The sequence below is a fragment of the Dryobates pubescens genome, chromosome 27 (assembly GCF_014839835.1).
Source record: "Dryobates pubescens isolate bDryPub1 chromosome 27, bDryPub1.pri, whole genome shotgun sequence".
Classification (NCBI taxonomy): Eukaryota; Metazoa; Chordata; class Aves; order Piciformes; family Picidae; genus Dryobates; species Dryobates pubescens.
In genome coordinates, this window is record NC_071638.1 from 8,260,175 (window position 1) to 8,287,609 (window position 27,435).

Genomic DNA, 27,435 nt, shown 5'->3' on the forward strand with positions numbered 1-27,435 from the left:
TCTCCGCGCTCGGGTCGGTCCTGACGCCTCTCCCCCGGCGCCACGTCCTCCTCAGCTCCCAGCTGACCTTCCTCATCCTTGCCTGATGGCACTCCACAAGCACCATTCCAGAAGGTCTGCAGGGCTCTGAGGAGCTGCTTGCCTGTCTCTCCCCACCCCCAGTGTCCTACCCCGCTCATGGACCCACGGGCCCTGCTGGCTGCCCCTTGCTGCCATCCAGAGCCCCAAGCCCAGCCCTGCCCCTGGAGCTCAGGGCTGCCCAGCTGCCACACACGCCCAGGAGACCTCTGGTCAGCTGCAGGGTGCTCAGAGCTGGAGTCCCCCTGCACTCCCCTCTCTCTTTCTAGGTCACAGTGCTGTGGTGGTTGCAAGCCAAGGCCACCCCCAGCCCGCCCTGGCTGGAAGACACCTTCCGCTCCACAGCACTGCCCTCCCAACAGCTCCTGTGGGCCAGGTCTGTTCCAAGCACCAGCAGGTGACAGCTCAGGCCCAGCTCCACACTCCCCACCAAGAACTGGCTTCCTGGAGCTGCTGGGGCCACACAGCTTTGGGATGGCCAGCACCAGGGAGTGCGGTCACAGAATGGGTTGGGTTGGAAGGGACCTTCAAGAGCATCCAGTGCCAAGCCCCTGCCAGGGGCAGGGACATCTCCCACCAGCCCAGCCTGCTCCAGGCCTCATCCAGCCTGGCCTGGAACACCTCCAGGGAGGGGACAATGTTTAACATTCTTGAGCTTTGAAGGAAGCAAAGCAGAAGGTATGAAGCCTACCACCTTCTTATCTGCAACCACCACAGCAAGGAGCGATCCAAAGGGCCATCTGGAGCTGAGTGACAAGTGGTGTCCCTCAGGGGCCTGTGCTGGGACCACTGCTGTTCCATAGCTCCATCAATGACATCAACAGAGAGGCTGAGGCACCCTCAGCAGGACTGCAGAGGGCACCAAGCTGAGAGGTGTGGGTGAGGAGGCTGAAGGATGGGATGGTGCCATCCAGAGGCACCTGGGCAGGCTGCAGAGCTGGGCTGAGGAGAAGCTCAGGAGGTTCAGTAAGGCAAAGTGCAAGGTCCTGTACCTAGCTCAGGGCAATCCTAGATAGCAACACAGGCTGGGGGGGAGGAGACTGAGAGCAGCCCTGCAGGAAAGGACTTGGGGGTGCTGGTGGGTGAGAAGCTGGGCAGGAGCCAGCAGTGTGAGCTTGCAGCACAGAAGGCCAAGGGCAGCCTGGGCTGCATCCAAAGCAGGGTGGCCAGAGCTGGAGAGAGGGGATCCTGCCCCTCTGCTCTGCTCTGGGGAGACCTCACCTGCAGGGCTGCATCCAGCTCTGGAGCCCTCAGCACAGGAAGGACATGGACCTGATGGAGAGGGTCCAGAGGAGGGACATGAAAATGATCAGGGGGTTGGAGCAGCTCTGCTGTGAGGCCAGGCTGAGGGAGCTGGGGGTGTTCAGCCTGGAGAAGAGAAGGCTCCAGGCAGACCTAAGAGCAGCCTCCAGTACCTGAAGGGGCTCCAAGAAGGCTGCAGAGAGACTGTTTTTAGAGGGCTGCAGGGACAGGACCAGGGGCAATGGTTTGAAATGAGAGCAGAGCAGATTTAGATTGGATGAGGAACAAGTTCTGCACCTTGAGGGTGGTGGAACACTGGCACAGGTTGCCCAGGGATGGAGTTGAGGCTCCTTCCCTGGAGATATTCAAGATGAGGCTGGGCAAGGCTCTGAGCAACCTGCTGCAGTGGAGGATGTGCCTGCTGAGTGCAGGGGGGTTGGACTGGGTGACCTTTGGGGGTCCCTTCCAAAGCATTCTATGATCCTATGATCTACCTGGACACCACCCAAGACCTATTTAACTGCACCAGAAACCAAACTGGGTTAGGGAGGAGCAGAAAGGTTGAGCAGAGGAAGAGAAGCTTAAGTGCTGGAGAAGATGCAAAGAATGGAGCACATGAACCTGCTTGAGCAGGAGGTGTCCCTGCCCATGGAACTAGATGGTCTCAAGGTCCCTTCCAACCCAAGGCCACTCTCTGAGTCCGTGCTGAAGGCCACAGCAGCGCGAGTGCAGCAGAGAGCAGCCAGGCATGGGATGGAGAGCAGGAGTGAGCAAAGCCCTCAGCTTCCCCGGAGCACCTGAGCAGGAGAACACTTCAGACTGAAGAGCCACGTATTTATAACCCAGCAGAGGCCACTTCTCTACCCCAGGACATGATGAGCTGGCTCCTGACAGCAAGGGCACTCCCAGGGACCCGAGGGAGGTCAGGACACGCAGCTCCAGCTGGCCCAGCCGCTGGGAGCCGGCGGAATCCCCATCCCTGGACCCGCTCCAGGCACGGCTGGGCAAGCTGCTCTAGCTGCAGATGTCCCTGCTGAGTGGCCCTGTCAAAATGACCTTCAAAGGTCCCTTCCCACCCAAACCATCCTGGGCTTCCATGAAAACAAGCCCAAAGGCACAGCCAGCAGGAGAGGAGCATGTCCACTGACCCTGCAGCCCGCTTCCATCTCAGGTGCTTACAACCCACATTGTCCCCACGGCTCCCTGAGCACCCACAGCATCCCTCCCAGCCTCCCAGCTCCTCCTGCTCCACACAGCTCCACCACCTCTTCCCACCACAGGCCTCCCACAGCCACCCTCTCACTCCTCTTTAGCCAGGCAGGTGACACCACGGGCAGGAGCACCAAGCTCCAGGAGCTGTCCAGCTGGCTGCTTCCCCCCACCCACAGCTGCCACTGCCTGAGAAGCTGGGCCCTGAAGCCCCCTCCACACATGTGGCACATTTGGTTGCAAATGCTGAAGTGCCTTGAAGATGGAGCAGGGAGCAACCAGAGAGGAGGAACAAACGGGTGTCCACCTGCCCTCGGGGAGAACACTCCGGAAGGAGCCACCATGGACCTTCCTGTGTCCTTCATGAGCAGCCTCCTGTCTTCCTCCCCTGACACAACTCATTCTGCAAAGCTCCTGACCACCACAAAAGGCTCCTGGCTCAGGAACCTCTCATTAATCCCCCCCCAAAACTGTTGAACCTGCAGAGAGTGACCACAGGAGAAGCAGCAGAGCTCCCACAGCACCCAACCACCTCAGCCACCCAGCTCTGATGCTTTCTGCTTGGCTCCCCAGGGAGCACAAAGCACCTTTGGTAAAGCCATGCCACAGGAGAGCCCCCAGTGCCAGCATGCTGGGGTGGGAAGGGACCTCTGGAGCTCAGCCAGTCCAACCCCCTGCTCCACCAGGGGCACCCACAGCAGCTTGCCCAGGGACACAATGGCCAGGGGGGGTTGGAAGCTCTCCACAGAAGGAGACTCCACAACCTCTCAGGGCAGCCTGCTCCAGGCCTCCAGCACCCTCACACCAAACAAGCTGCTCCTGATGGAACCTCCTGGCTTCCACTTGCTGGCCCTTGGCCCTTGTGCTGTCCCTGGGCACCACTGGGCAGAGCCTGGCCCCAGCCTCTTGCCCCCCACAGCTCCTTCAGCTCCTGCTGAGCATTGATGCCTCAGGGGCTGCTCTTCTGCAGGCTCTCAGCCCCAGGGCTCTCAGCCTTTGCTCCTCACAGAGCTGCTCCAGGCCCCTCAGCATCTTCCCAGCCTCCCCTGGACTCTCTCCAGCACCTCCCAGTCTCTCTGAACTGGGGAGCCCAGCACTGGCCCCAGGGCTCCCTAGGTGGGCTCAGCAGGGCAGAGTGCACAGGAACACTCCACAGCAGATGGGGATAGCTCTGCACAGCCATCTGCCAGACCTCCTCCAGCACAGGGACAAGAGCCTCCAGCTCCCCAAGGCCTGCTGGGACCCACCCTGGTGTCTAATCCCCTCTGAGGAGCTCAGTGCTGCAGAAGACCACAGAATGCCAGCTTGGAAGGGACACCAAGCCTCACCTGGTCCAACCTTTACCCACCTCCACAGCCCAGCTCTCAGCAGATGTTGGAGTCAGGCAGGTTTCTACCACACTTCAGTCCCCAGGGGAACTCTTCAGAGCTCCTCAGATGAAAGCAAGAACAGTTGGTGCCCAAGGGCTACAAGAGAACCCAGAGTGAGGCACCAGGAGCTCAGGCTCCTGAGGGCTCCCAGCCTGGCTGCTGCTGCTGCTGCTGCAGAGGACACTCAGGACAGCACAGCTGAGCTGGAGGGCCCATGGTGACAGGGAGCAGCAGGAGATGCTCTGCAGCCTCCATGGGTCACTGGCCTCCCAGCAGAGCCCTGCTGGGTGGTCAGTGGAGCAGGGCTGGCAGGCAGCCCTCATGACTCAGCAATTTCATCCCCTAGCAGAGGAGCAGCAGCCTCAAACCCTCTCCAAGGAGCCCCTGGCTACAGGGCCTTTGATGTCTCCCAGCCCTGCTGTGTCCAAGAAATGACCAAAGCAGCCATGAGCTCTGCTAGAAAGAGAGGAAGCCTGGAAGGTTCTAGAGCAGCCTCCCCCAGCACAGCAGGAGGAAAGCACCAGAGGCTCTACAGGTGGAACCCAACCAGCTCACAAGGAGCCAGCAAAGCCCTGCAGGGCAAGGACTCGACTCAGTGACCCTGAGACTGCCCCTCTGGATCCTCCAGCGCTGGGATGGAGGGCAAGGCAGGAGCAGCAGCCACCCAAAAGCAAGCAGCTTCCCCACGGGGAAGGGCTGGAAACCAGCAGCCCCACACCAGCGCTCCCTCCCCACAGAGGTCCCTCCCCACGGCACATCCCTGCCTGCAGGCAGCTCCTCAGACCTGCACCTTCAGAGGGGTTTCTCCCTCAGCCAGAAGCCCTCAGAGATGTCCCTCTGGCCCTTCCACATCTCCCCAGCTCAGCAGGCAGATGCCTCCAGCAGGCTCTGACAACGCTCCTCAGCTCAGCTCCCACCCTCCCCAGAGCTCCTCTGCTCCTACCCACCAGGCTTCAACACTTCCTCCACCTGCCACCTTCCCCTGCTGGGCACCTTCCACCCGCAGCGCTTCCCCTCCCGGGCAGCTCCTCCACCTAGCTGGTGGATCCTCCAGGCCCCTGCAGCCCCCTCAGAAGAGCCCCAGCTCAAGTCAGGGACCTTCCCCACGAGCTGGGCACGGGAGGGCTCTCCCCAGCACCTGAGGATGCCTCCATTTGCAGGGGAGTCACGAGTCCACCCAAGATGACAAAGCAGCACCAGCAGCAGCTCTGCTCAGCCTGCCGCTCCCCATCTAGCCCCAGCTGCTCCCCACCACCCCAAGGGCCACCTGCCCAACCACCACCCGTGGTCCCCAGCCTCACAAGGGCTCAGCAGCATCTCTTGAACCGATTCCCTTTTAACTCTTCCTGAGCCTTCTCCACCACGCCGGAGGAAACCTATCCGAGCCTCTCTGGCTCCGAGAAGCTGCTGCCCACCCTGCCACCGGGACCTCCACACCTGAGCCAGATGCTGGAGGAGATACAGAAGGATGGGATAGAAAACACCACCAGGTAAGGGGGGGTGGGGGAAGAGAGGGGCAAAGCCCTTGTGACCCCACAGCCCTGTCCATCTCTCGCTTCTTTCCAGCCTCCTGGAGCACCTTCGCCCCACCATCACCCCACGCATCCCCACACGTCCTCAGCTCCAGCTGCAGGAAGCTCACAGCCACCTCACACCTATCTCATCCTCCTCCTCCTCCTCCACTCAGGGGACAAAACCTGCCCCAGTGAGGGCACCAGCAGGTTTGCTGGGGCTTGCCTCCTCCACGGGCAAGCTTTTGGTGTCCACAGCTCAGAGCTTCCAAGGTCTGGTGCGGCTGTGAAGAGCGCAAGGAGCGGCGAGCTCAGCCTCCCCCTCCAGAGCCCACGTCCAAGCAGCTCCTCAGCTCGGTGGCTCCAGCCAAAGCCAGCAGCAGCAGCACCAAGATGAAAGAAGATCCTGAAAGTTCCTCTGCCGAGCTGTGGAGTGGAGCCCGCGGGCAGAGGAAGCCTCCTCCGAGCCCCGCCTGCACGACCCACCAGGGGGTCTGCCTGCCCTGGCGAAGGCTGCCCCACGCCACGGCAATGCCCTCGCCCCCCCAAGCCTCTCCTCTGCCCGCGGGTCCGGCGCTGCCAGGCCTCCTGGCTGGACTGTGGGGGAAGCAGCACATCCTTGCCCACGTTCCCCCGGCCAGCAGCACCCAACCAGAGGTGGGCTTGCACACGGGAGCCCTACTGATGTCCCGCGGGACCCCTGTGGGTAACCCCACGGCGCCGACGAGCCCTGCGGGCAGCCCAGGGGAGCCCAGCAAGGATTCCTACAGGGTGCCCGGGAGCCCCACGGATGAAGGCTCAGAGAGGTGCCCACTTCTCCCGAGGGTCCCAGCAGATGCTGGCACCCACAGCCCCATGCCACTGCGTGGGACCAACGACCCAGGGCCCACAGACAAGATCAGAGCCTGTGACCCATGCCCAGCTCCACACCGAGGGTCTCGCTGGGCAACCCCAGGGTCTGATCACCGCCTCCCTGGCCCCACAGCCCCAGGGTGTGAGTGAGGGGCCCAGCCTTGACCAAGGGAGCTGGGGGCTGGAGCCAGCTGCGGACCCCATGGCTCTGCTGCCCTACAGCCAGGCTGCAGACCCCACAGCCAAAGTGTGGACCCCAAAGCAAGGCTGGAGACCTCACTGACAGTCTGCACACCCCCAAGGGGAGACTGCACACCCCACAGATGGGCTGCACACCCCAAAGCAAGTCTGCAGACCCCCCATGGACGAGCTCCAAAGCCCAAAGCAGGGCTGCAGACCCCCACGGCTGGGCTGTACACCGCAAGGGGAGGCTGCAGACCCCACGGCAAGGCTGCAGACCCCACGACCGGGCTGTACACCCCAAGGGGAGGCTGCAGACCCCACGGCAAGGCTGCAGACCCCACGACCGGGCTGTACACCCCTAGGGGAGGCTGTAGACCCCATGACCGGGCTGTACACCCCAAGGGGAGGCTGCAGACCCCACGACACGGCTGCACACCCCAACGGGAGACTGCAGACCCCACGGAGAAGCTCCAAACGCCAAGGGAAGGCTGCAGACCCTAAGGGGAGACTGAAGACCCCACGGACAAGCTCCAAACCTCAAAGCAAGGTTGCAGACCCTAAGGGGAGACTGAAGACCCCACGGACAAGCTCCAAACCTCAAAGCAAGGCTGCAGACCCTAAGGGGAGACTGAAGACCCCACGGACAAGCTCCAAACCTCAAAGCAAGGCTGCAGACCCCACAGCCCCACCCGGGACATCCCGCCCCGCCGTGTCCCGCCCCAGCCCGCATCCCGCAGCAGGTGGGTGTCTCCCGGACCCCTCACTCACCCTTGACGGCCTCGCCGCGGTTGAGCTGGATCTCGCCCTCGCCCTGCGGCGCGTAGCTCTTGACCACGATGAAGCGGCGGCCGGGCACGGCGCTGTACAGCTTCCGCTTGGGGCCGCGCAGCGGAGCGGGAGCGGCGTGCGGTGCGGGCTCGGGGCCGGGGCCGGGTGGCCCCGCCGGGCCGCCGGGGCTGTAAACGAAGACGTAGGTTACGGTGCTGATGCCCGGCAGGTCACGGCTCGGCCCGCCGCGGCCCGTGGGCTGCGCCATGGCGGGGGGCGCGGGGCGGGGGACGGGTGATGGGGAAGGGGGTCCGGGATGGGGGGACGGGGGACCGGGGGTCCGGGGGCCCGCCCGGGGCCCGGCGCCGGGGTTCAGCGCAGCCCCGGCCGGCGCGGCGCGGCCCGGGCGCGGGCACCGGGTGCGGCTGGGGGGCCGCCGCCCGCCGCCGGCTCCATGGCGCGGCGCCGCCCGCCCCGCGCCGCGCTCCGCTCCCTCCGGCGCCGCGCCGCCGCCGCCGCTGCGCGCACCATGGCCCGGGGCAGCCGCCGCCGCCGGCGGGCTCCTCCCCCTGCGGGCGGGGAGACGGCGCCGGGGCCCCGCCGCGCCCCCGCCGGCCCCGCCGCGCCCCCCGCCTCCCCCGGCCCCGGCCCGCCGCGGGGACGCGCACAGGGGCGCCCCCTGGCGGACGGCAGATGGGGGGGCAGGACCGGGAGGGGCTCCGGGCGGGGGGGGCGCGCTTGGGAGGGGCAGTCCCAGGGGCAGGGAGAGCGGTAACGGGGGAGGGGAGGTGGGGAGAGGGATCCCGGGGGGCTTGTAGGGGCGCAGAAACCGAGGGACTCCGGGGGGGGTGGCGTGGGCAGTACCCGAGGGGAAATGGGGAGGGGGTCCCCGGTGAGGTGCAGTGCCAGAGGCGAGCTGTGGGGGACATGACACGCACACCACCATGAAGGGGGTCACCTGGGCAAAGGGAGGGAGGGTCTGGGGGGGGGGCAGCAGCAGAGGTGGGAGCTATAGTTCGGGGGGGGCCGTGCCCGATGAGGCAGCGTATTGATCGGGGAGGGGGCAGTGCGGGGGGGGAGCTGGGGCTGGGGTTTCCCCCGGGGACAGCTCGGGGGGAGAAATGTGCGGGTCGGACACACAGTTTGGGGGGGCAGGGGGATGCCCAGCTCCCGCTCCCGGGCGGATGGGCGACAACAGGGGCATTGCAGGGCCGGGCTTGGGGGTGGATCCCCTCTGCCCCCCGAATTTGGGCGCGCCGCGAACGCAGCCCCCCCCCCCCGATCACAGCCGCAGATACAGAGCGGGAATCGGGGCTGACACAGCTCCTGCCGCTGCTGCAGCCCCCCCCCCCCCCCCCCCCCAGCTCCGTGCTTGCAACCCGCAGCCCCACAACGCCCCAGCTCCCTGCTTGCAACCCGCAGCCCCACAACGCCCCAGCTCCCTGCTTGCAACCCCCCAACTCCCTGCTTGCAACACCCAACCCCACAGCCCCCCCCAGCTCTGTGTTTGCAGCCCCCAGTCCTGCAGCACATCCCCCCCAGCTCCGTGCTTGCATCCCCCCCCCCCCGCTCAGTGTTTGCAGCCCCATAGCCCCTCCCAGTCTGCACCTCCAGCCCCTCTTGGCTCACCCCCCCTCACCCCACAGCCTCCCTGTGCCCCCTGGCCATGCCCCTCCTCCCCTCCTGCTGCCCCCCAGGCCCCCTGCAGCCAGTGTGAGGCTGCAGATGGGGGACACGCGACACAGAGCTGTGGCAAGCAGACGTGTCCTGCCCCTCAGGCTGGCCAGGACCCCCGGGGGCACAGCCTGACATCACCCCCCAGAGAGCTGCTGGTGGACCCACACGCCCTGGAGAACACCAAGGCCAAAGCTCGGCCCTAAGGTCCCCCCCTGCCCACCGCCTGCTCCGGAGCCGGTGAGCCCAGGGAGCCTGTGGACTCTCCTCCGGAGGACACCTGGGCAGTGCCACCCTGGAGCAAGCTGCAGTGGGGCACCCTGCTGGAGCAGGAAGGGTTGGACTGGATGAGCTCCAGAGGTCCCTCCCCCACCCCACCGTGCTGGGACTGGGGGAACCCTGTGGTTGAACTTGTCCCCACACCTCAGTGGTGTCACCTCGGGGTGTGCCAGCACCCCCAGCCTCAGCCCAGCGTGTGGGGCCTGAGCTGCAGCCACTCAGGACCCGCACCACGACCAAGGAACAGCCCTTGCCCTGTCACATCTCCGTATCCCTCCTGGGTTGCTCCCGTGGCTGCAGACGCTGAAGCCCAGCCCAGGTCAGCAGAAGCCCCAGGGGGAGAAGCAGGCAGGGAATGCCGGAGCCAAGAGCTCCCAGGGACCATCTGCACCCACCCCCTGCCCATGCCAGCAGGGCACACACACTTTGGGGGGCACCTACACGGGTGGGGTGGCCAGGGTGGCATTTCTGCAGCACAAGAGCCAGGACCCCCCCCCCCCCATCCAGCAGCAGATCTGTCCCACACAGACCCAGCACAAGCTGGATGCCACCAAGCCCCTTTGCCTCTCCAGGATGCTAACCGTGAGCCCACCCTCTCCCCGCGGTGGCCCCAAGGCTGGCCACGAGCTGCTGCTGATCTGCAGCCAGTGTGGCCACCACGCTCCACCCCTGGGCACAGGATCATGGTCAGTCACAGGATGGTTTTGGTTGGAAGGGACCTTGAAGGCCATCCCACTCCAACCCTTGACCCAGCACTGCCAGGGCACCACCAACCCATGGCCCTCAGCACCACAGCTTTGAGAGCTCTCCAGGGATGAGGACTCCAACCGTGCCGTGGGCAGCCTGGGCCAGGCCTGGACAAGCCTCAAGGGGCAGAAATTGTTTCCTCATGGCCAACCTCAACCTCCCCTGGGACAACTTGAGGTCCTTTTCACTTGTTCTTTGGGAGAAGAGACCAACCCCAAGCTGACTCCAAGGTCCTTTCAGGGAGCTGTAGAGAGCCAGAGGCTCTCCCCTCAGCCTCTTTTCCCCAAGGCTCAACACTGAGTGGCCACAGAAGAGCTGCCAGGTCCATTGCAGGGCTCCAGATCACAGCCCACTTTGAAACCAGTTGGAAGTTCTCTCATGCCAAGACCTTTCCCTATCCTGAAGCAACAAACCAGTCTGATCTTCAGCTCCCCAGGCTCTGCAGGTCCTCAGCCCTGTGCTCCAGTTCCTTGCCCTGCCCTGGACCAGCTCCAGCCCCTCTGGTGGGACCGCAGCAGGTTCCTGCCCCAGCGCTGCTGCATCTCCCCAGCGAGAACCTCGCCTCACCTCTCGTGTGGCACTTGGAGATGCTGCTGCTGGGCCAAGAGATGGAGCTCAAGCCATGAGCCCCCAGCTCTCCAGGCTCCTCTGCAAGGTCTCTCACGGGGAAGCATCGCTCAGGGGTTCCCCACCCAGCCCAGAGCTGCCCCTATTGATCCTGCCCACGCCCGATCAATCCTCAGGGACTTAATGAGTGCAAGTGGCTCGAAGCCTCCATCCATCAGCTCTCTGGGCCGTTCCTAACGAGGTTAGTGACCATCTCAGATCCCACCACTCTTGTCCAGGGCTCTCTTGGCAGGCTCAATTAAAGGCTGTTCATTAGTTCAATCATGTTTCATGCTAATGTCTGCTTGCTGCCTGGGTCCTGCAGCTGGCTGCAGGCTCAGGGTCTCCCTCTGGGGGTCTTCCCAGCTGGAAAACGTGAGGAGGTGGCCAGAAGTGGGGTGCACGCTCCCCAACAGTCCAGAGCTTCTGCTGGAGTGTCCCCACCTGAGCTGACAACGTGCTCTTCACCTCCTGGGTCACTTTGAGGCTGAAGGAGCAGGTCACCCCTCTTGGCTGGAGGCAGGGCTGCTCTCTGGATGGCAGCCAGGATGCCTGGAGAGCGTCAGCCAGCACCATGACTGTGTTTGTTAAGCAGCTGAGGAGCTTCTCAGCAACCCCAGGCTATGGTCCTCACCTCACTGCACCTTCTCCTCCTCCTCTACAAGACACACAGGGCAGACACCGGGGCCAAGGCTCCTCGGGGATGGAGACCCTCTCCATGGTGCTGCAAACAGAACGTGGTCACCGCCCTTCCTTCTTCTGCACAGAGCTCCTGCCCTTGGGCATCACAGGGATGCTGGCTTCCTGGTGGACATCTACTTGGAAGTCCTCTGTCAGTGTAGAGGACCCTCCACTGTCCCTGGGGACGCACAACCCCCTGCACCAGGACAGGTGGGAAGCACCTGGGGACCTGGGAGTGCTGGCAGACTACGAGCTGCCCATGAGCCAGCAAGGTGGCTGAGAAAGCCACCTAAGGGGGGAGGGCTCCTGGGGGGTATGGAGAAGAGCAGAGGGGTTTCAGAGCCATGGAGATGTGGTGCTGAAGGACCTGGCTCAGCAGCAGGCTTGGTAGTATTGTGTTGATGCCTTGCCTCATCCCTGCGTGTCCCTGGGAGGCAGTGGACGTTCTGAGGAGTCTTCCAGGCTTCCACTGCAGAGCCTGGGGAGCTGAAGATCAGACTGGTTTGTTGCTTCAGGATAGGGAAAGGTCTTGGCATGAGAGAACTTCCAACTGGTTTCAAAGTGGGCTGTGATCTGGAGCCCTGCAATGGACCTGGCAGCTCTTCCGTGGCCACTCGGCTCCCCCGCTCTGCGTGCGCCAACCCCAGCGTGGGTGGAAGGAGCTGGGGACCTCTCCTCTTGCTCTGAGAGCATCCCTGTGCTCTCACACACAGCTCTGCGCCCCTGGAGGACCTGGAGACGGTGTCTGTGTAGGAACCTTCCTGGACACACCTGTCCTGAGAGCTGGGTGGGAGGAGGCACCCAACACCTGCCCTGCCCCGGGGCTCTCGGCTCAGGGGAGGGCTGTGCTGACCTCCCGCCCGAGCTGCGCCCCACGGGCAGGTGAAGGAGGCTTTGCCACCGCCCGGGAGGTGTTACAAAGGTTCACCAGGTCCTTCTCACCTCGAGCTGACTGCCAGCTCCTGGCTGGTGGCACTTCCCATGTGTCTTCTGGAGGAGACGCTTCTGCTGTGCTAGAGCTTCAAAATTGTTACTACGAGTGGCTGGCAGCTCCAGAAATAGACCATGGCTGGTGGGAACCAGCTCAGCTCCAGCAGGAAAAGAGCAGCTTCCTGCTGCTGAAACTGCCCCAGCCTCACACTGCCAACCCCACCAGGGCAGGCTGGCAGGGACCTCCAGAGGCCAGCCCACCCAGCAAGCAGGGGACGCCTACAGCCAGCTCCTCGAGCCCCTGCCCGGATGGATTTGGGATGTCTCCAAGGATGGGATCCCAGCATGGTGGGGAGGGAAGGGACCTCATGGAGGCAGGGGGGTTGGAACTGGCTGATCCTTGAGGTCCCTTTCAACCCTAAGAATTCTGGTTCCATAAGACACCAAGCCTGGCTCCAGCAGGACTCAGAAGACCACCCCTGGCCCTTGGAACTGTCCCCTTGCAGCTTCAAGGGCACTGTTGGACTTTCCAGCCTCACCAAGAGGAATGCAGAAGCAGCCCTCCAGTTTGTACAGTGCCAACATCCTCCCTCCTCTCCTGGGGGTTAACCCCATCCCTGCTTCCCCAGCAAGCCAAGGGTTAACCTGGTGGCAGACACAGGGAGTGAGCACCAGAAGGAGAGCCTTGGCCTCAATCAAGGGATTGCTGCAGCAGGCTGAGTGCCAAGAGCAGGGACAGTTTCAAAGGGGGATTAGGCAAACACATCACAGAACCATAGAACTGTCAGGGCTGGAAGGGACCTCAAGGAGCAGCCAGTTCCAGCCCCCCTGCAGGGACACCTCACACGACAGCAGGTTGCTCACATCCAGCCTGGCCTTCAAATCCTCCAGGGATGAGGCTTCCACCACCTCCCTGGGCAACCTGTGCCAGTCTCTCACCACCCTCATGGGGAACAACTTCTTGCTAACATCCAATCTCAATCTACCCATGTCTAGTTCTGCTCCATCCCCCCCACTCCTATCACTCCCTGACACCCTCAAAAGTCCCTCCCCAGCTTTCCCCAGCCCCCTTCAGAGACTGGAAGGCCACACTTCTCTTGCTGCAGCCCAGGCTCTGCTTGGCTTTCTGGGCTGCAAGTGCTCACTGCTGGCTCCTGTTGAGCTTCTCATCCCCCAGCACCCCCAAGGCCTTTTCTTCAGGGCTGCTCTCAAGCCAGTCCCTGCCCAGCCTGTATTTGTGCCAGGGATTGCAGGACCTTGCCCTTGGCCTTGTTGAACCTCATGAGGTTGTCATGGGCCCAGCTTGGCAGCCTGTCCAGGATGTTCCACTGCTGGTCAGTGACCATGATGAGCCCTCAGCAGCTCCTGTGCCACCAGCCATGGGTAAGCTGTGGGAGCCTCTCCTGGTGACTGCTCTGGGTTGTGACTTCTCCTCGTGTGTGCACCACCCGCTGTCCCCAGGGACAAGGGAGCCTGGTGCCAGCATGCTGCCCCCATGTCTCATGGCCCTACCAGCAGCTCTGCCTCTGCTCTAGCTTCTGCTCCTCTCTTGCTGGACAGTGGCCACAGTTCCAGATCAGGTCTTGAGAGAGGTTGTGCAGCTATGGTGGGACCTGGAGGCCAACCGGCCTGGCACGAAGCATCTGACCCAAGCTGCTGGGCGCTGGCACCGCTTCCAGCAGCACAGAGGCACCATGAGCAGCCTGGGGACCCCCAGAGCCTCCAGCCTCAGGTTCCCCACACCCAGCACCCTCTCTGGATTTCTTTTGGAGGACCTGCTGCAGGCAGGATGTCCATGGAGCAGCAGCTGATGGCAGGCTGGAAGCCCCCAAGGAGCAAAGGGGAGAAACTCAAATCCCTGCCGCAGGTAGAACAAATGAAAGGGATCCAAAAGCTTCTGAGAGCCAAGGGAAGCAAAACAAATCCTCTGAGGCTTTCAACCAATAAATCAACCCCAGGCTGAGCATTAGCAGGACAAGGCTGGGGACAGCTGGGGACAGTGGAGCTGCTGATGGCACTGAGGCAGTAACAGGAGGAGCAGGCACGGGCCCAGGCACCTGCTTTAGTGAACACCCCCGCTAGCAGAGCTGAGGGATGGTGGAGGTGAAGTCAGGCTCCACAAGGCTCTGAGCAACCTGCTCTAGGGGAGGATGTCCCTGCTGACTGCAGGATGAGCTTTGGAGGTCCACCCCAGCCCATTCTGTGATTCAAGTCCCCAGGCTGGGTGAGGGGCAGGACCACCAGCTTTGGGCCACTCCAGGAGAAGGAGGCTTGGTCCAGGTGGAGAAGAGCCAAGAACCTTCCAGGCAGGGACACAAAGGGACATGGAGAAGAGGAAGAGGAGGCTGAGGAGAGACCTCATTGCTCTCTCCAAGACCCTGAGAGGAGGTTGGAGTGAGGTGGGGTTGGGCTCTGCTCCCTAGGATCAGGTGATGAGAGGAGATGGCCTCAGATTGTGCCAGGGGAGGGTCAGGCTGGAGAGGAGGAACAATTTCTGGACTGGGAGAGTGGTCACGCCCTGGAATAGGCTGCCCAGAGAGGTGGTGGTGGAGTCACCATCCCTGGAGGGGTTCAAGAAACCTGTGGTCATGGCACCTGGGGACAGGGTTTGATGGCCATGGTGGGGTTGGTTTGATGGTTGGACTTGATGGCCTCATGGTTTGATGGCCATGATAGGGTTGGGTTGATGGTTAGACTGGATGGGTTGATGACCATGGTGGGGTTGGGTTGATGGTTGGCAGTGATGGCCTCATGGTTTGATGGCCATGTTGGGGTTGGGTTGATGGTTGGACTTGATGGGTTGATGACCATGGTGGGGTTGGGTTGATGGTTGGCACTGATGGCCTCATGGTTTGATGGCCATGTTGGGGTTGGGTTGATGGTTGGACTTGATGGGTTGATGACCATGGTGGTGTTGGGTTGATGGTTGGCACTGATGGCCTCATGGTTTGATGGCCATGGTGGGGTTGGGTTGAATTCAATGATCTTAAAGGTCTCTTCCAACCCAACTGATTCTGTGATTGAGGAGCTCTGAGCCTGGGGTAGCTTTGGTGGAGAAGACCTGAGCAGGGCTCCCCACAGCAGAGGGCTCAGGGGCAGAGCAAAAGAGGGAGGAATTTCAGTGCAGGGAGGATGATCCCTGGGCCTCCTGGGCATATCCTACTCTGCAGCCTCATGCAAGGGGCACTCTCAGAGCAGACCCCAGCCTTGGCCCAGAGCCCTCTGATCCACCCCAAAGCCCTGCTGCTGCCTGCTGATGGGACTTGGGGATAACAAGGGATTGTCTTTCATCCAAGGAGCTGCTGGGGAGGCAGCAGGCCAGCGTGGCCAGCAAGCTCCTGGCTGATCTCCATGGCAATTCATCTGTCTGGAGAAGGAGCAAGAGGCAGCCAAAGCAGCTCCTGTGATTCCAGGGGCTGGAAATGTGGAGGCAGAAGAGGTGACTTGGCAGGAACCACCCTCAGCTCTGCAGAGCAAGGAGCAGACCAAGGCTATGTCAGCAGCACCTCCTGAGGCCAGGCTCTACACCTGATGGAGAAAGGGCTCCATAAAGGGCAGCCCAGGGTGGGACAGAAGCCTCCAGAGGTTCCTGTGAACTCAAACTGGTGTCTGCTCCCACAGTGGGGAGAGCAAAATGTGGTAGCTTTAGGCATGGTGGTGGGGTGGGAAGGGAGCTCTGGAGCTCAGCCAGTCCAACCCCCCCTGCTCCACCAGGGGCACCCACAGCAGCTTGCCCAGGGGCACAATGGCCAGGGGGGGTTGGAAGCTCTCCACAGAAGGAGACTCCACAACCTCTCAGGGCAGCCTGCTCCAGGCCTCCAGCACCCTCACACCAAACAAGTTGCTCCTGATGGAACCTCCTGGCTTCCACTTGCTGGCCCTTGGCCCTTGTGCTGTCCCTGGGCACCACTGAGCAGAGCCTGGCCCCAGCCTCTTGCCCCCCACAGCTCCTTCAGCTCTTGCTGAGCATTGCTCAGATGCCCTCTGGGGCTGCTCTTCTGCAGGCTTTCAGCCCCAGGTCCTTCAGGCTTTGCCATGGACAGATGCTGAAGAAGAGCAGAAGCCAAGAGGAGCAAACATCAGGCCATGAGAAGGGGGAGGGGAGAGGAGCATGGCTTCACTCCACCAGCAAGGAGAAGACCTTGCTGGAGCTGCCAGTGCTGCTCTTGCAGAGGGAAAGCTGCCAGTGGGTGAAAGTAAGGAGACCAAGGTGCTTCCTCCTGGTCTTCAAAGCAGAGATCAGCCCTCAGATTTCAGAGGCAGAGCTGAGATCCCCCCTGGAAGCCAGGAGCAGGGATCAGTTAAGAAGCCTGGGACACGCCTGGGGGAGCTCGCAGCTGGAAGGAGGAGGTTTCAGGAGAGATTAAAGCCAGCTAAGAACACTTCAAGGTCACCTTTGAAGGTTGGTGCCACACAGAGCATGTCCAGAAGACTGGGGAAGGGCAAATGGTCCAAAAGCAGGGAGTGGGGAGGCAGGGGGGAAGGAGGTTAAAAACCCAAACAACAGAAGAGCTACTGAAATGTGGTGACCTCACTTCTTAGAGGGACACACTGGCCCAAAGGCCAGGCCAAGGTGCTTGGGCTTGCCTGGAGGGCAGCAAGGTGCTGGTGACAGGAAGAAGGGACTCATCAAGGACACTTTGTGGAGCAGCAGCCAAACTCCTCAGCCTCTGGTGGCTCCCTCAGCCTCTGTGGCCATCACTCTGAGGACAGGAGGGGACCTCCTGGTGCCTCCCCAGTGAGGTGGGGAAGAACCCTGGGGCTGTGCTGGGGTCTGAGAAAGAAAGAAGGGATGGCAAGAGATCCTTGCCACACCTACCAGGGGGACTGCAAAGTGCTGCAAGAAGCAGCCTGGGGCTGAAGTGACTCCAGGTGAAGGGAAGGTGCTCAAGCTGGAGGCACCACCAGCACCAGGAGAATGCTGCTGCTGCTGCTGCTGCTGGTGGTGTGGGTTTGGAGGCTATCACAAGCCTGGCTGTGAGTCACACATCACACAACGTGATGAGCCACCACAGCTCCAGCCTGGAGCACAGGGATCAGCTCTGCCCCACCAGGCTCCTGGGAGCCAGGCAGGGAAGCAGCAGGACAGCAGCAGCCCAGGGAGGAGCCACAGCAGGGCTCTTGGGCTGGAAGAGACCTCTAAGATCATCTAGTCCAACCCTCAAGCCAACACCATCATGAGGGCATCCAGTCCAACCCTCAAGCCAACACCATCATGAGGGCATCCAGTCCAACCACCAACCCAACACCATCATGAGGGCATCCAGTCCAACCATCAACCCAACACCATCATGAGGGCATCCAGTCCAACCACCAACCCAACACCACCATGAGGGCATCCAGTCCAACCACCAACCCAACACCATCATGAGAGCATCCAGTCCAACCACCAACCCAACACCATCATGAGGGCATCCAGTCCAACCACCAACCCAACACCACCATGAGGGCATCCAGTCCAACCACCAACCCAACACCATCATGAGGGCATCCAGTCCAACCACCAACCCAACACCACCATGAGGGCATCCAGTCCAACCCTCAAGCCAACACCATCATGAGGGCATCCAGTCCAACCACCAACCCAACACCACCATGAGGGCATCCAGTCCAACCATCAACCCAACACCACCATGAGGGCATCCAGTCCAACCCTCAAGCCAACACCATCATGAGGGCATCCAGTCCAACCACCAACCCAACACCACCATGAGGGCATCCAGTCCAACCATCAACCCAACTCCATCATGAGGGCATCCAGTCCAACCATCAACCCAACACCATCATGAGGGCATCCAGTCCAACCCTCAAGCCAACACCATCATGAGGGCATCCAGTCCAACCCTCAAGCCAACACCATCATGAGGGCATCCAGTCCAACCATCAAGCCAACACCACCATGAGGGCATCCAGTCCAACCATCAACCCAACACCACCATGGCCACCAAACCATGAGGGCATCAATGCAAACCATCAACCCAATAACCATAATGGCCATCAAACCATGAGGCCATCCAGTCCAACCATCAACCCAACACCATCATGGCCACCAAACCATGAGGCCATCAATGCCAACCATCAACCCAACACCACCATGGCCATCAAACCCTGTCCCCAAGTGCCATGGCCAAATGGTTCTTGAACCCCTCCAGGGATGGTGACTCCACCAACACCTCTCTGCCACCTGTGCCCATGGGCAAGCAGCTCCATGACCTCACCACGTGCCACCTGTGCCCAGGGACAAGCAGCTCCATGACCTCACCGTGTGCCACCTGTGCCCATGGGCAAGCAGCTCTATGACCTCACCACGTGCCACCTGTGCCAATGGGCGAGCAGCTCCATGACCTCACCACGTGCCACCTGTGCCCATGGGCAAGCAGCTCCATGACCCCACCACGTGCCACCTGTGCCCAGGGACAAGCAGCTCCATGACCCCACCACGTGCCACCTGTGTCCATGGGCAAGCAGCTCCATGACCTCACCACGTGCCACCTGTGCCCATGGGCAAGCAGCTCCATGACCCCACCACGTGCCACCTGTGCCCAGGGACAAGCAGCTCCATGACCCCACCACGTGCCACCTGTGTCCATGGGCAAGCAGCTCCATGACCTCACCACGTGCCACCTGTGTCCATGGGCAAGCAGCTCCATGACCTCACCACGTGCCACCTGTGCCCAGGGACAAGCAGCTCCATGACCCCACCACGTGCCACCTGTGCCCATGGGCAAGCAGCTCCATGACCTCACCACGTGCCACCTGTGTCCATGGGCAAGCAGCTCCATGACCTCACCACGTGCCACCTGTGCCCATGGACAAGCAGCTCCATGACCTCACCACGTGCCACCTGTGCCCAGGGACAAGCAGTTCCATGACCCCACCATGCGCCACCAACCTTGCCCTCCCCGCCCCTGCCCCAGCTGCCAGGGTGTGCCCGCCGGGCAGGCTGTGGGACCCTGGCTGCCATCCCTCGTGCCCCGGGGAGGCTCTCACCTGGCCTTGCCGCGGCTGCTCCGGCGCAGGGTGGTGGCCTCGGCCTCCCTCTCCTCCTGGACGCGCTGCAGCGAGGGCGAGCGGCTGTGGGCGCTGCGGGTGCTGGCCAGGCTGCCCTCGGGCCCTGCCGCCTCCTGCATCTGTGCCAGCAGCTGTGGGGGCAGGCTGCGCAGGGAGGGCACCGGCGAGTAGGAGCCCCTGGAGTCCACCTTCAGGTTGTTGTCGCTGGCGGAGCGCTGGAGGAGGCGCGGCGAGGCCAGGCTGGCGCCCAGCAGCCGCCGCCGCTTGGTGTAGCTGGGGGTCTCCCGGAAAGGCACTGCAAGAGAGAGCAAAGGCCATCAGCACCCGCGGGGGGAAAGGCCTCCCAGGGCATCAGAGGCCAGCTGGCAACCACACAGCCTTCAATGGTCACCGCGGGCACCGAGCAGTCACCCGGCACCACCGCGGGCACCGATCGGTCACCCGGCACCACCACGGGCATTGAGCGGTCACCCGGCACCACCGCGGGCATTGAGTGGTCATCCGGCACCACCGCAGGCACCGAGTGGTCAGCCGGCACCACTGCGGGCACCAAGCGGTCATCCAGCACCACCGCAGGCACTGAGAGGTCACCCGGCACCACTGCAGGCATTGAGCGGTCACCCGGCACCACCACGGGCATTGAGCGGTCACCCGGCACCACCGCAGGCACCGAGTGGTCAGCCGGCACCACTATGGGCATTAAAACATCAACCCAGTAGCACCATGGCCACTAAACCATGATGGAGACCATCCATTGACCCATGGCCCTCAGCACCACAGCTTTGAGAGCCCTCCAGGGATGGGGACTCCACCACTGCCCTGGGCAGCCTGGGCCAGGCCTGGACCACCCTCAAGGGGCAGAAATTGTTCCTCATGGCCAACCTCAACCTCCCCTGGGGCAGCCTGAGGCCAGCTCCTCTTGTCCTGTCCCTTGTTCCTTGGGAGAAGAGACCAACCCCACCTGGCTGCAGCCTCCTTGCAGGGAGCTGTAGAGAGCCACAAGGTCTCCCCTCAGCCTCCTTCTCTCCAGCCTGGACAACCTCAGCTCCCTCAGCTGCTCCCCACCAGCCCTGCTCTCCAGACCCTTCTCTGCATGCTCTCCAGCACACTTCAGGCAAGTGCCAGGAGAAGCCCAGCCAAGAGTGCACAGAAGGAGCCACCAGCTGCTCCCTGCCCTACCTGACCCTCAAACCTAACCCTTGGCAGCAAGGAGAAGGAATGGACCTGCTGGAGACACCTGAGGATGCCAACTCCTGCCCTAGCTGACCTTCAACCTAACCCTTGGCAGCAAGAAGAAGGAATGGACCTGCTGGCACCACCTGAGGATGCCAACTCCTGCCTTTGCCTACAGCTCTGCAGAGGCAGGAAGATTGGAAATGCAGTCCCAGGAGAGGAAGGCCCTGCTGTGGAGCCCAGCACTGCAGCCATTGGGTCAGGAAGGACCTCCTTAGATCTTCTGGATCCATTTCCATCCTGACCATGAAGCTGCTTGGCTGTGCCTGGCACACAGGGGTGAAGTCCACTGAGGAATACAGAGCTGGCAACATCCCCCCCCCGGCACTGCTGGTGCGAGGGGACAGGTGAAGCACACAGAGGTCTCCTGTGCTCCTGCTCAGCAGCACTCACGGCCATGGGGGTGATGCCAGCAGGGGACCTCCGCCCCCATTCACATTGGAGGCTTTCCAGCTTCACCCTTCCAAGGCCATGGCACGGTGCACTAGCCATGAAGGTGCTCCAGTGGCCACCACCACGGGCTGCAGGGGAAGGCAGAAGCCAGGGCTGCGAGCAGGATGCTGCCCAAGGGTGAATCACACAACTGCTGTGCCTGGAAAAGTCCTCTGAGCTCAGCTGCTGTCTGGTCGAGAGGCATCCCTGCCCCCGGTGGGGAGGCTGGAGTAGATGATCTCTGAGGTCCCTTCCAACCTGGGTCCTTCCAGGATGACTCTATGATCAAGTCCAACCATCAACCCAACACCACCATGGCCACCAAACCATGAGGGCATCAGTGCCAACCATCAACCCAACCCCACCATGGCCATCAAACCATGAGGGCATCAGTGCCAACCATCAACCCAACACCACCATGGCCATCAAACCATGAGGGCATCAGTGCCAACCATCAACCCAACACCACCATGGCCATCAAACCATAAGGCCATCAATGCCAACCATCAACCCAACACCACCATGGCCATCAAACCATGAGGGCATCAGTGCCAACCATCAACCCAACACCACCATGGCCATCAAACCATGAGGCCATCAATGCCAACCATCAACCCAACACCACCATGGCCATCAAACATGAGGGCATCAGTGCCAACCATCAACCCAACACCACCATGGCCATCAAACCATGAGGCCATCAATGCCAACCATCAACCCAACACCACCATGGCCATCAAACCATGAGGGCATCAGTGCCAACCATCAACCCAACACCACCATGGCCATCAAACCATGAGGCCATCAGCGCCAACCATTAACCCAACCCCACCATGGCCATCAAACCATGAGGGCATCAATGCCAACCATCAACCCAACACCACCATGGCCATCAAACATGAGGGCATCAGTGCCAACCATCAACCCAACACCACCATGGCCATCAAACCATGAGGCCATCAATGCCAACCATCAACCCAACACCACCATGGCCATCAAACCATGAGGGCATCAGTGCCAACCATCAACCCAACACCACCATGGCCATCAAACCATGAGGCCATCAGCGCCAACCATTAACCCAACCCCACCATGGCCATCAAACCATGAGGGCATCAATGCCAACCATCAACCCAACACCACCATGGCCATCAAACCATGAGGGCATCAGTGCCAACCATCAACCCAACACCACCATGGCCATCAAACCATGAGGGCATCAGTGCCAACCATCAACCCAACACCACCATGGCCATCAAACCATAAGGCCATCAATGCCAACCATCAACCCAACACCACCATGGCCATCAAACCATGAGGCCATCAGTGCCAACCATCAACCAAACCCCACCATGGCCATCAAACCATGAGGCCATCAGCGCCAACCATTAACCCAACACCACCATGGCCATCAAACCATGAGGGCATCAGTGCCAACCATCAACCCAACACCACCATGGCCATCAAACCATGAGGGCATCAGTGCCAACCATCAACCCAACCCCACCATGGCCACCAAACCATAAGGCCATCAATACCAGCCATCAACCCAACACCACCATGGCCATCAAACCATGAGGCCATCAGTGCCAACCATCAACCAAACCCCACCATGGCCATCAAACATGAGGCCATCAATGCCAACCATCAACCCAACTCCACCATGGCCATCAAACCGTGTCCCCAGGTGCCATGGCCACAGGTTTCTTAAACCCCTCCAGGGATGGTGACTCCACCACCACCTCCCTGGGCAGCCTGTTGGCAGTGAGGCCTCAGACCTGTGCCATCCTTGGCTCAGAACCTTGAAGCTCCTTCCCAGCTGTGCTGCTGGGCCACACTCAGCTATTTTGCCAGGAGATATTTTGGGTTCAAAGTCCAGGAATTCCGGGCTGCTGTAGCTCTCCTGTTGCCATGGCGATGCCAGGAGCTTCTTCTCTGATGGCTTTCAAACACGTGCTGCAGGAATTTGCCTGCTCAAGCTCCTCAGCCCCTTGGCCACCACCTCAGTGCTGCCCATGGCCACATCCAGGCCACCCCCAACAGGGCCAGGTCAGCCAGAAGCCACAGGAGGCAAGGAGGGATGTGGGGTCCAGTCCAACCCCCTGCAGGGACATCCCCAACCAGAGCAGGCTGCTCACAGCCCCAGACAGCCTCACCTGGGATGGTGCCAGGCATGGGGCAGCTCCCAGCTCTCTGGGCAGCCTGGGCCAGGCTCTCACCACCCTCAGGGGCAAACATTTCTCCCTTCTCTCCACTCTGCAGCTCCCTCTCTGAGTGCCAAACCCTCACCCCTGCTCCTGGCACAGCAGCCCTGCTCAGAACTCTGTCCCCAGCTTTCAGCTCAGCACTGCAAGGCCACCAGAAGGTCTCCCTGGAGCCTTCTCTTCTCCAGGCTGAACAACCCCAACTCTCCCAGCCTGGCCCCACAGCAGAGGGCTTCCAGCATGGCTGTGGCCTCCTCTGGCCCTGCTCCAGCAGGTCCCTGTCTGTGCTGAGGACTCCAGAGCAATCAGGAACACAGGCACTGTTGACATGAGCAGTAGAGGACAGCTCTCCCCAGATGCTCCAGAGCTTCTCCAAAGCCATGATGGAAGCTCTACCATGCAGCTCCAGCCCAAGCCTGGCTCTTTCTGGACAGGAGCTTGAGATCTTCAGATGGATGCAACCCTTGGCTGGGACAGCAATGAGCTGCAGCCAGCAAGGGAGACAGAATCTCCTGCAGGTGGAGAAGGCTGGAAGAGGACCTCCAGGAGGGGTCCCCACCTGGCTTGGGCTGTGGGCTGGGCAAATCCATCAGCCTACTCTGAAGCAAAAGAGGAGCCAGGTTGATGTGGAAAGGTGCTGTGGGTGGGCCAAGTCCATCAGGGCATCAACATTTGGCACAGCCACAAGGCCACTAACAGCCCCAGGAACACAGCAGGCAGGGTCACAGCTCACAGGATGTTAGGGCTTGGAAGGGACCCAAAAGAGATCATCAAGTCCTGCCAGAGCAGGAGCAGGGAATCCAGCACAGGGCACACAGGAAGGCATCCAGATGGGGCTGGAAAGGCTCCAGAGGAGGAGACTCCACAACCTCTCTGGGCAGCCTGTTCCAGGGCTCTGGGACCCTCCCAGTGAAGAAGTTCCTCCTCATGTTGAGGTGGAACCTCCTGTGCTGGAGTTTCTATCCATTGCCCCTTGTCCTATCCCAGGGTGCAAGTGAGCAGAGCCTGTGCCCTCCCTCCTGACCCCCAGCCCTCAGATATTGATAGGCATTGATCAGATCCCTCTCAGCCTTCTCCTCTCCAGACTAAACAGCCTCAGGGCTCTCAGCCTCTCCTCCCCAGGCAGTGCTGCAGTCCCTTCAGCATCCTTGTAGCCCTCCCTTGGACTCCCTCCAGCAGATCCCTGTCCCTGCTGAACTGGGGACCCCAGAGCTGGATGCAATATTCCAGGTGAGGTCTCAGCAGGGCAGAGCAGAGGGGGAGGAGAACCTCCCTGGCTCTGCTGGACACACTCCTCTGAATGCCCCCCAGGATCCCATTGGCCTTCTTGGCCCCCAGGGCACATTGCTGTCCCATGCAGAGCTTGTTGTCCACCAGCACTCCCAGGTCCCTCTCCACAGGGCTGCTCTGCAGCAGATCCCCTCCCAACCTGTCCTGCTGCAGTTTATTCTTCCTGCCCAGCTGCAGGACTCTGCACTGAGCCTTGTTGAACCTCATCAGGTTCCTCTCTGCCCAGCTCTCAGTCTGTCCAAGCCTCACTGGATGGCTGCACCCAGGAGAAGATTGAGGCCACCTCACCAATGGGACAGTGATGAAGGCAAAGGCAAAGGCCAAGGCCAGCCCCAGCCTGGCTGGGTGCTGGAGCCCTTCCAGCTGGTTTTGAGCTGGTGCCTCCTAGGAGAGGTGAGCAAGGAACCACTAACCCTTAAGCTGCTGCTCTCTCTGCTGGGGGAGCACCAGGAAGGGAAGCCTTCTGCTATTCTGAGTCAGGAGCTGGAGAAGACCTCCCTGCTAGGGCTGGAAGTGGTGGCTCAGGCAGAGCTCTTGGCTCTGAGCAGGACATGCTTCAGAGGCCCTGGCTCCAGAGGACAACACAAGCTGCAGCTGCCTCCAGGACAAGCAACAACCCCAGGACCATCTAATGCCTTCTCACCCCCAGGAGGAGCCCCATCACTGCCTGGCTGTCCTGTGGGCCAGCTCTGCCAGCAAGGATGCCAAGATGCCACCTGCTCCACTGGCTGTGGGCTCCTCCAGCACAGCAGAGTAGCTTCAGGCAGCCTAAACTGAGGCTCCCCCTCAGCTTTCCAGTGACCTTGGTCATCTTCTGCTCAAAGGACATGGAGCCAAGCTTCCTGCCTGCTGCTTTCCCTGTTGCAGCCTCTGTACCACCACCATGGAGAACTACTCCACCAGGCCTCCAAGGTCCTCCTTCATAGATGAAGAGACCTCAGAGCTGGTGGGGGGAGGAGAGAGAGCTGAGGAGCTGCTCCCCAGCTGGGCTTTGTTGCAACACCAGTTGGGGATGGGCAGAGCCCACCTGGCTTGGTCTAGGCAGGGGAAGTCCCTGCCAAGAGGCTCAGAGGTGCTCTGGTGTGCCAGGATACCACAGGCTGGCCTGCCCCATGGACAGCTTCTTGCTGCTCCTCAGCCTGCCTCACAGTGCTCATCCTCATCATCCTCATCAAGCCATGAGCCTGAACTCTAGCCACCAGGTGCCAGCAGGAGGGACAGATCCAAGCTGCTGCCAGGCAGCCAATTAAAATCACTGAATCGTGGAACCATTGAGGTTGGAAGGGATCTTAAAGCTCCTGGAGCCCAACCACCAGCCCAGCACTGCCAGGGCACCACCAACCCAGGGCCCTCAGCACCACAGCTCTGAGACCCCTGCAGGGATGGGGACTCCAACACTGCCCTGGGCAGCCTGGGCCAGGCCTGGACAACCCTCAAGGGCACAAATTGTTCCTCATGGCCAACCTCGACCTCCCCTGGGGCAGCCTGAGGCCAGCTCCTCTTGTCCTGTCCCTTGTTCCTTGGGAGAAGAGACCAACCCCACCTGGCTGCAGCCTCCTTGCAGGGAGCTGTAGAGAGCCACAAGGTCTCCCCTCAGCCTCCTTCTCTCCAGCCTGGACAACCTCAGCTCCCTCAGCTGCTCCCCACCAGCCCTGCTCTCCAGACCCTTCTCTGCATGCTCTCCAGCACACTTCAGGCAAGTGCCAGGAGAAGCCCAGCCAAGAGTGCACAGAAGGAGCCACCAGCTGCTCCCTGCCCTACCTGACCCTCAAACCTAACCCTTGGGAGCAAGGAGAAGGAATGGACCTGCTGGAGCCACCTGAGGATGCCAACTCCTGCCCTACCTGACCCTCAAACCTAACCCTTGGGAGCAAGGAGAAGGAATGGACCTGCTGGCACCACCTGAGGATGCCAACTCCTGCCCTACCTGACCCTCAAACCTAACCCTTGGGAGCAAGGAGAAGGAATGGACCTGCTGGCACCAGCTGAGGATGCCAACTCCTGCCCTACCTGACCCTCAACCTAACCCTTGGCAGCAAGGAGAAGAACTGGACCTGCTGGAGCCACCTGAGGATGCCAACTCCTGCCCTACCTGACCCTCAAACCTAACCCTTGGGAGCAATGAGAAGGAATGGACCTGCTGGCACCACCTGAGGATGCCAACTCCTGCCCTACCTGACTTCACCTGGCTCCAATCTCCTCTCAGGGGGGTTGTAGAGAGCTTGAAGCTCTCCCCTCAGCCTCTTCCCCTCAAGATCTGAGGAAGGTTGCTCTCCCCATCCCCCCACAGCCCCTGATCCCAGTGGGGAAGGGAGAGAAGCCAGAGCAATAAGGCTGCAGCCACCCAACTTGGTGGAGCTCAGCAATCAGCTCTGAAGAGCTTCCTGCACCTTCTCAGGAGTTGAGTCCAAGAGTGCTGGCTGCTGGCAGCAGATGAATCACTCCAGTTGCCATGGCAGCAGCAAACCCTGCCCAGACCCAACACTGCCTCCCTGGCTTTGCCTCCTGCCCTCGGAAGGGACTGCTCATGGAGATGCCCCTTGGTGCCCAGCCTCAAGTGAGCACAGAGCCCAAGCTCTGTGCAGATGCTGCAGGGGCAGGAGATGCCCCTTGGTGCCCAGCCTCAGGTGAGCACAGAGCCCAAGCTCTGTGCAGATGATGCAGGGGCAGGAGATGCCCCTTGGTGCCCAGCCTCAGGTGAGCACAGAGCCCAAGCTCTGTGCAGATGCTGCAGGGGCAGGAGATGCCCCTTGGTGCCCAGCCTCAGGTGAGCACAGAGCCCAAGCTCTGTGCAGATGATGCAGGGGCAGGAGATGCCCCTTGATGCCCAGCCTCAGGTGAGCACAGAGCCCAAGCTCTGTGCAGATGCTGCAGGGGCAGGAGATGCCCCTTGGTGCCCAGCCTCAGGTGAGCACAGAGCCCAAGCTCTGTGCAGATGATGCAGGGGCAGCTGATGCCCCTTGATGCCCAGCCTCAGGTGAGCACAGAGCCCAAGCTCTGTGCAGATGCTGCAGGGGCAGGAGATGCCCCTTGGTGCCCAGCCTCAGGTGAGCACAGAGCCCAAGCTCTGTGCAGATGATGCAGGGGCAGCTGATGCCCCTTGATGCCCAGCCTCAGGTGAGCACAGAGCCCAAG

At 61.4% G+C, this 27,435-nt stretch overlaps 1 protein-coding gene across 7 annotated transcripts in view; it reads right to left on the minus strand.

The window, feature by feature from the left end:
- SHANK3 (SH3 and multiple ankyrin repeat domains 3) overlaps positions 1–27,435 on the minus strand; it is a 249,997-nt gene that overhangs the window by 137,753 nt on the left and 84,809 nt on the right. For all 7 annotated transcript variants that reach the window (XM_054173855.1, XM_054173853.1, XM_054173854.1 and 4 more), the window contains 2 exons: positions 19,121–19,436; positions 7,214–7,401 (listed from right to left, as the gene is read on the minus strand). In XM_054173855.1, coding sequence (XP_054029830.1) covers positions 7,214–7,401; positions 19,121–19,436 — 504 coding nt within the window. The remainder of the gene's footprint in view (positions 1–7,213; positions 7,402–19,120; positions 19,437–27,435) is intronic.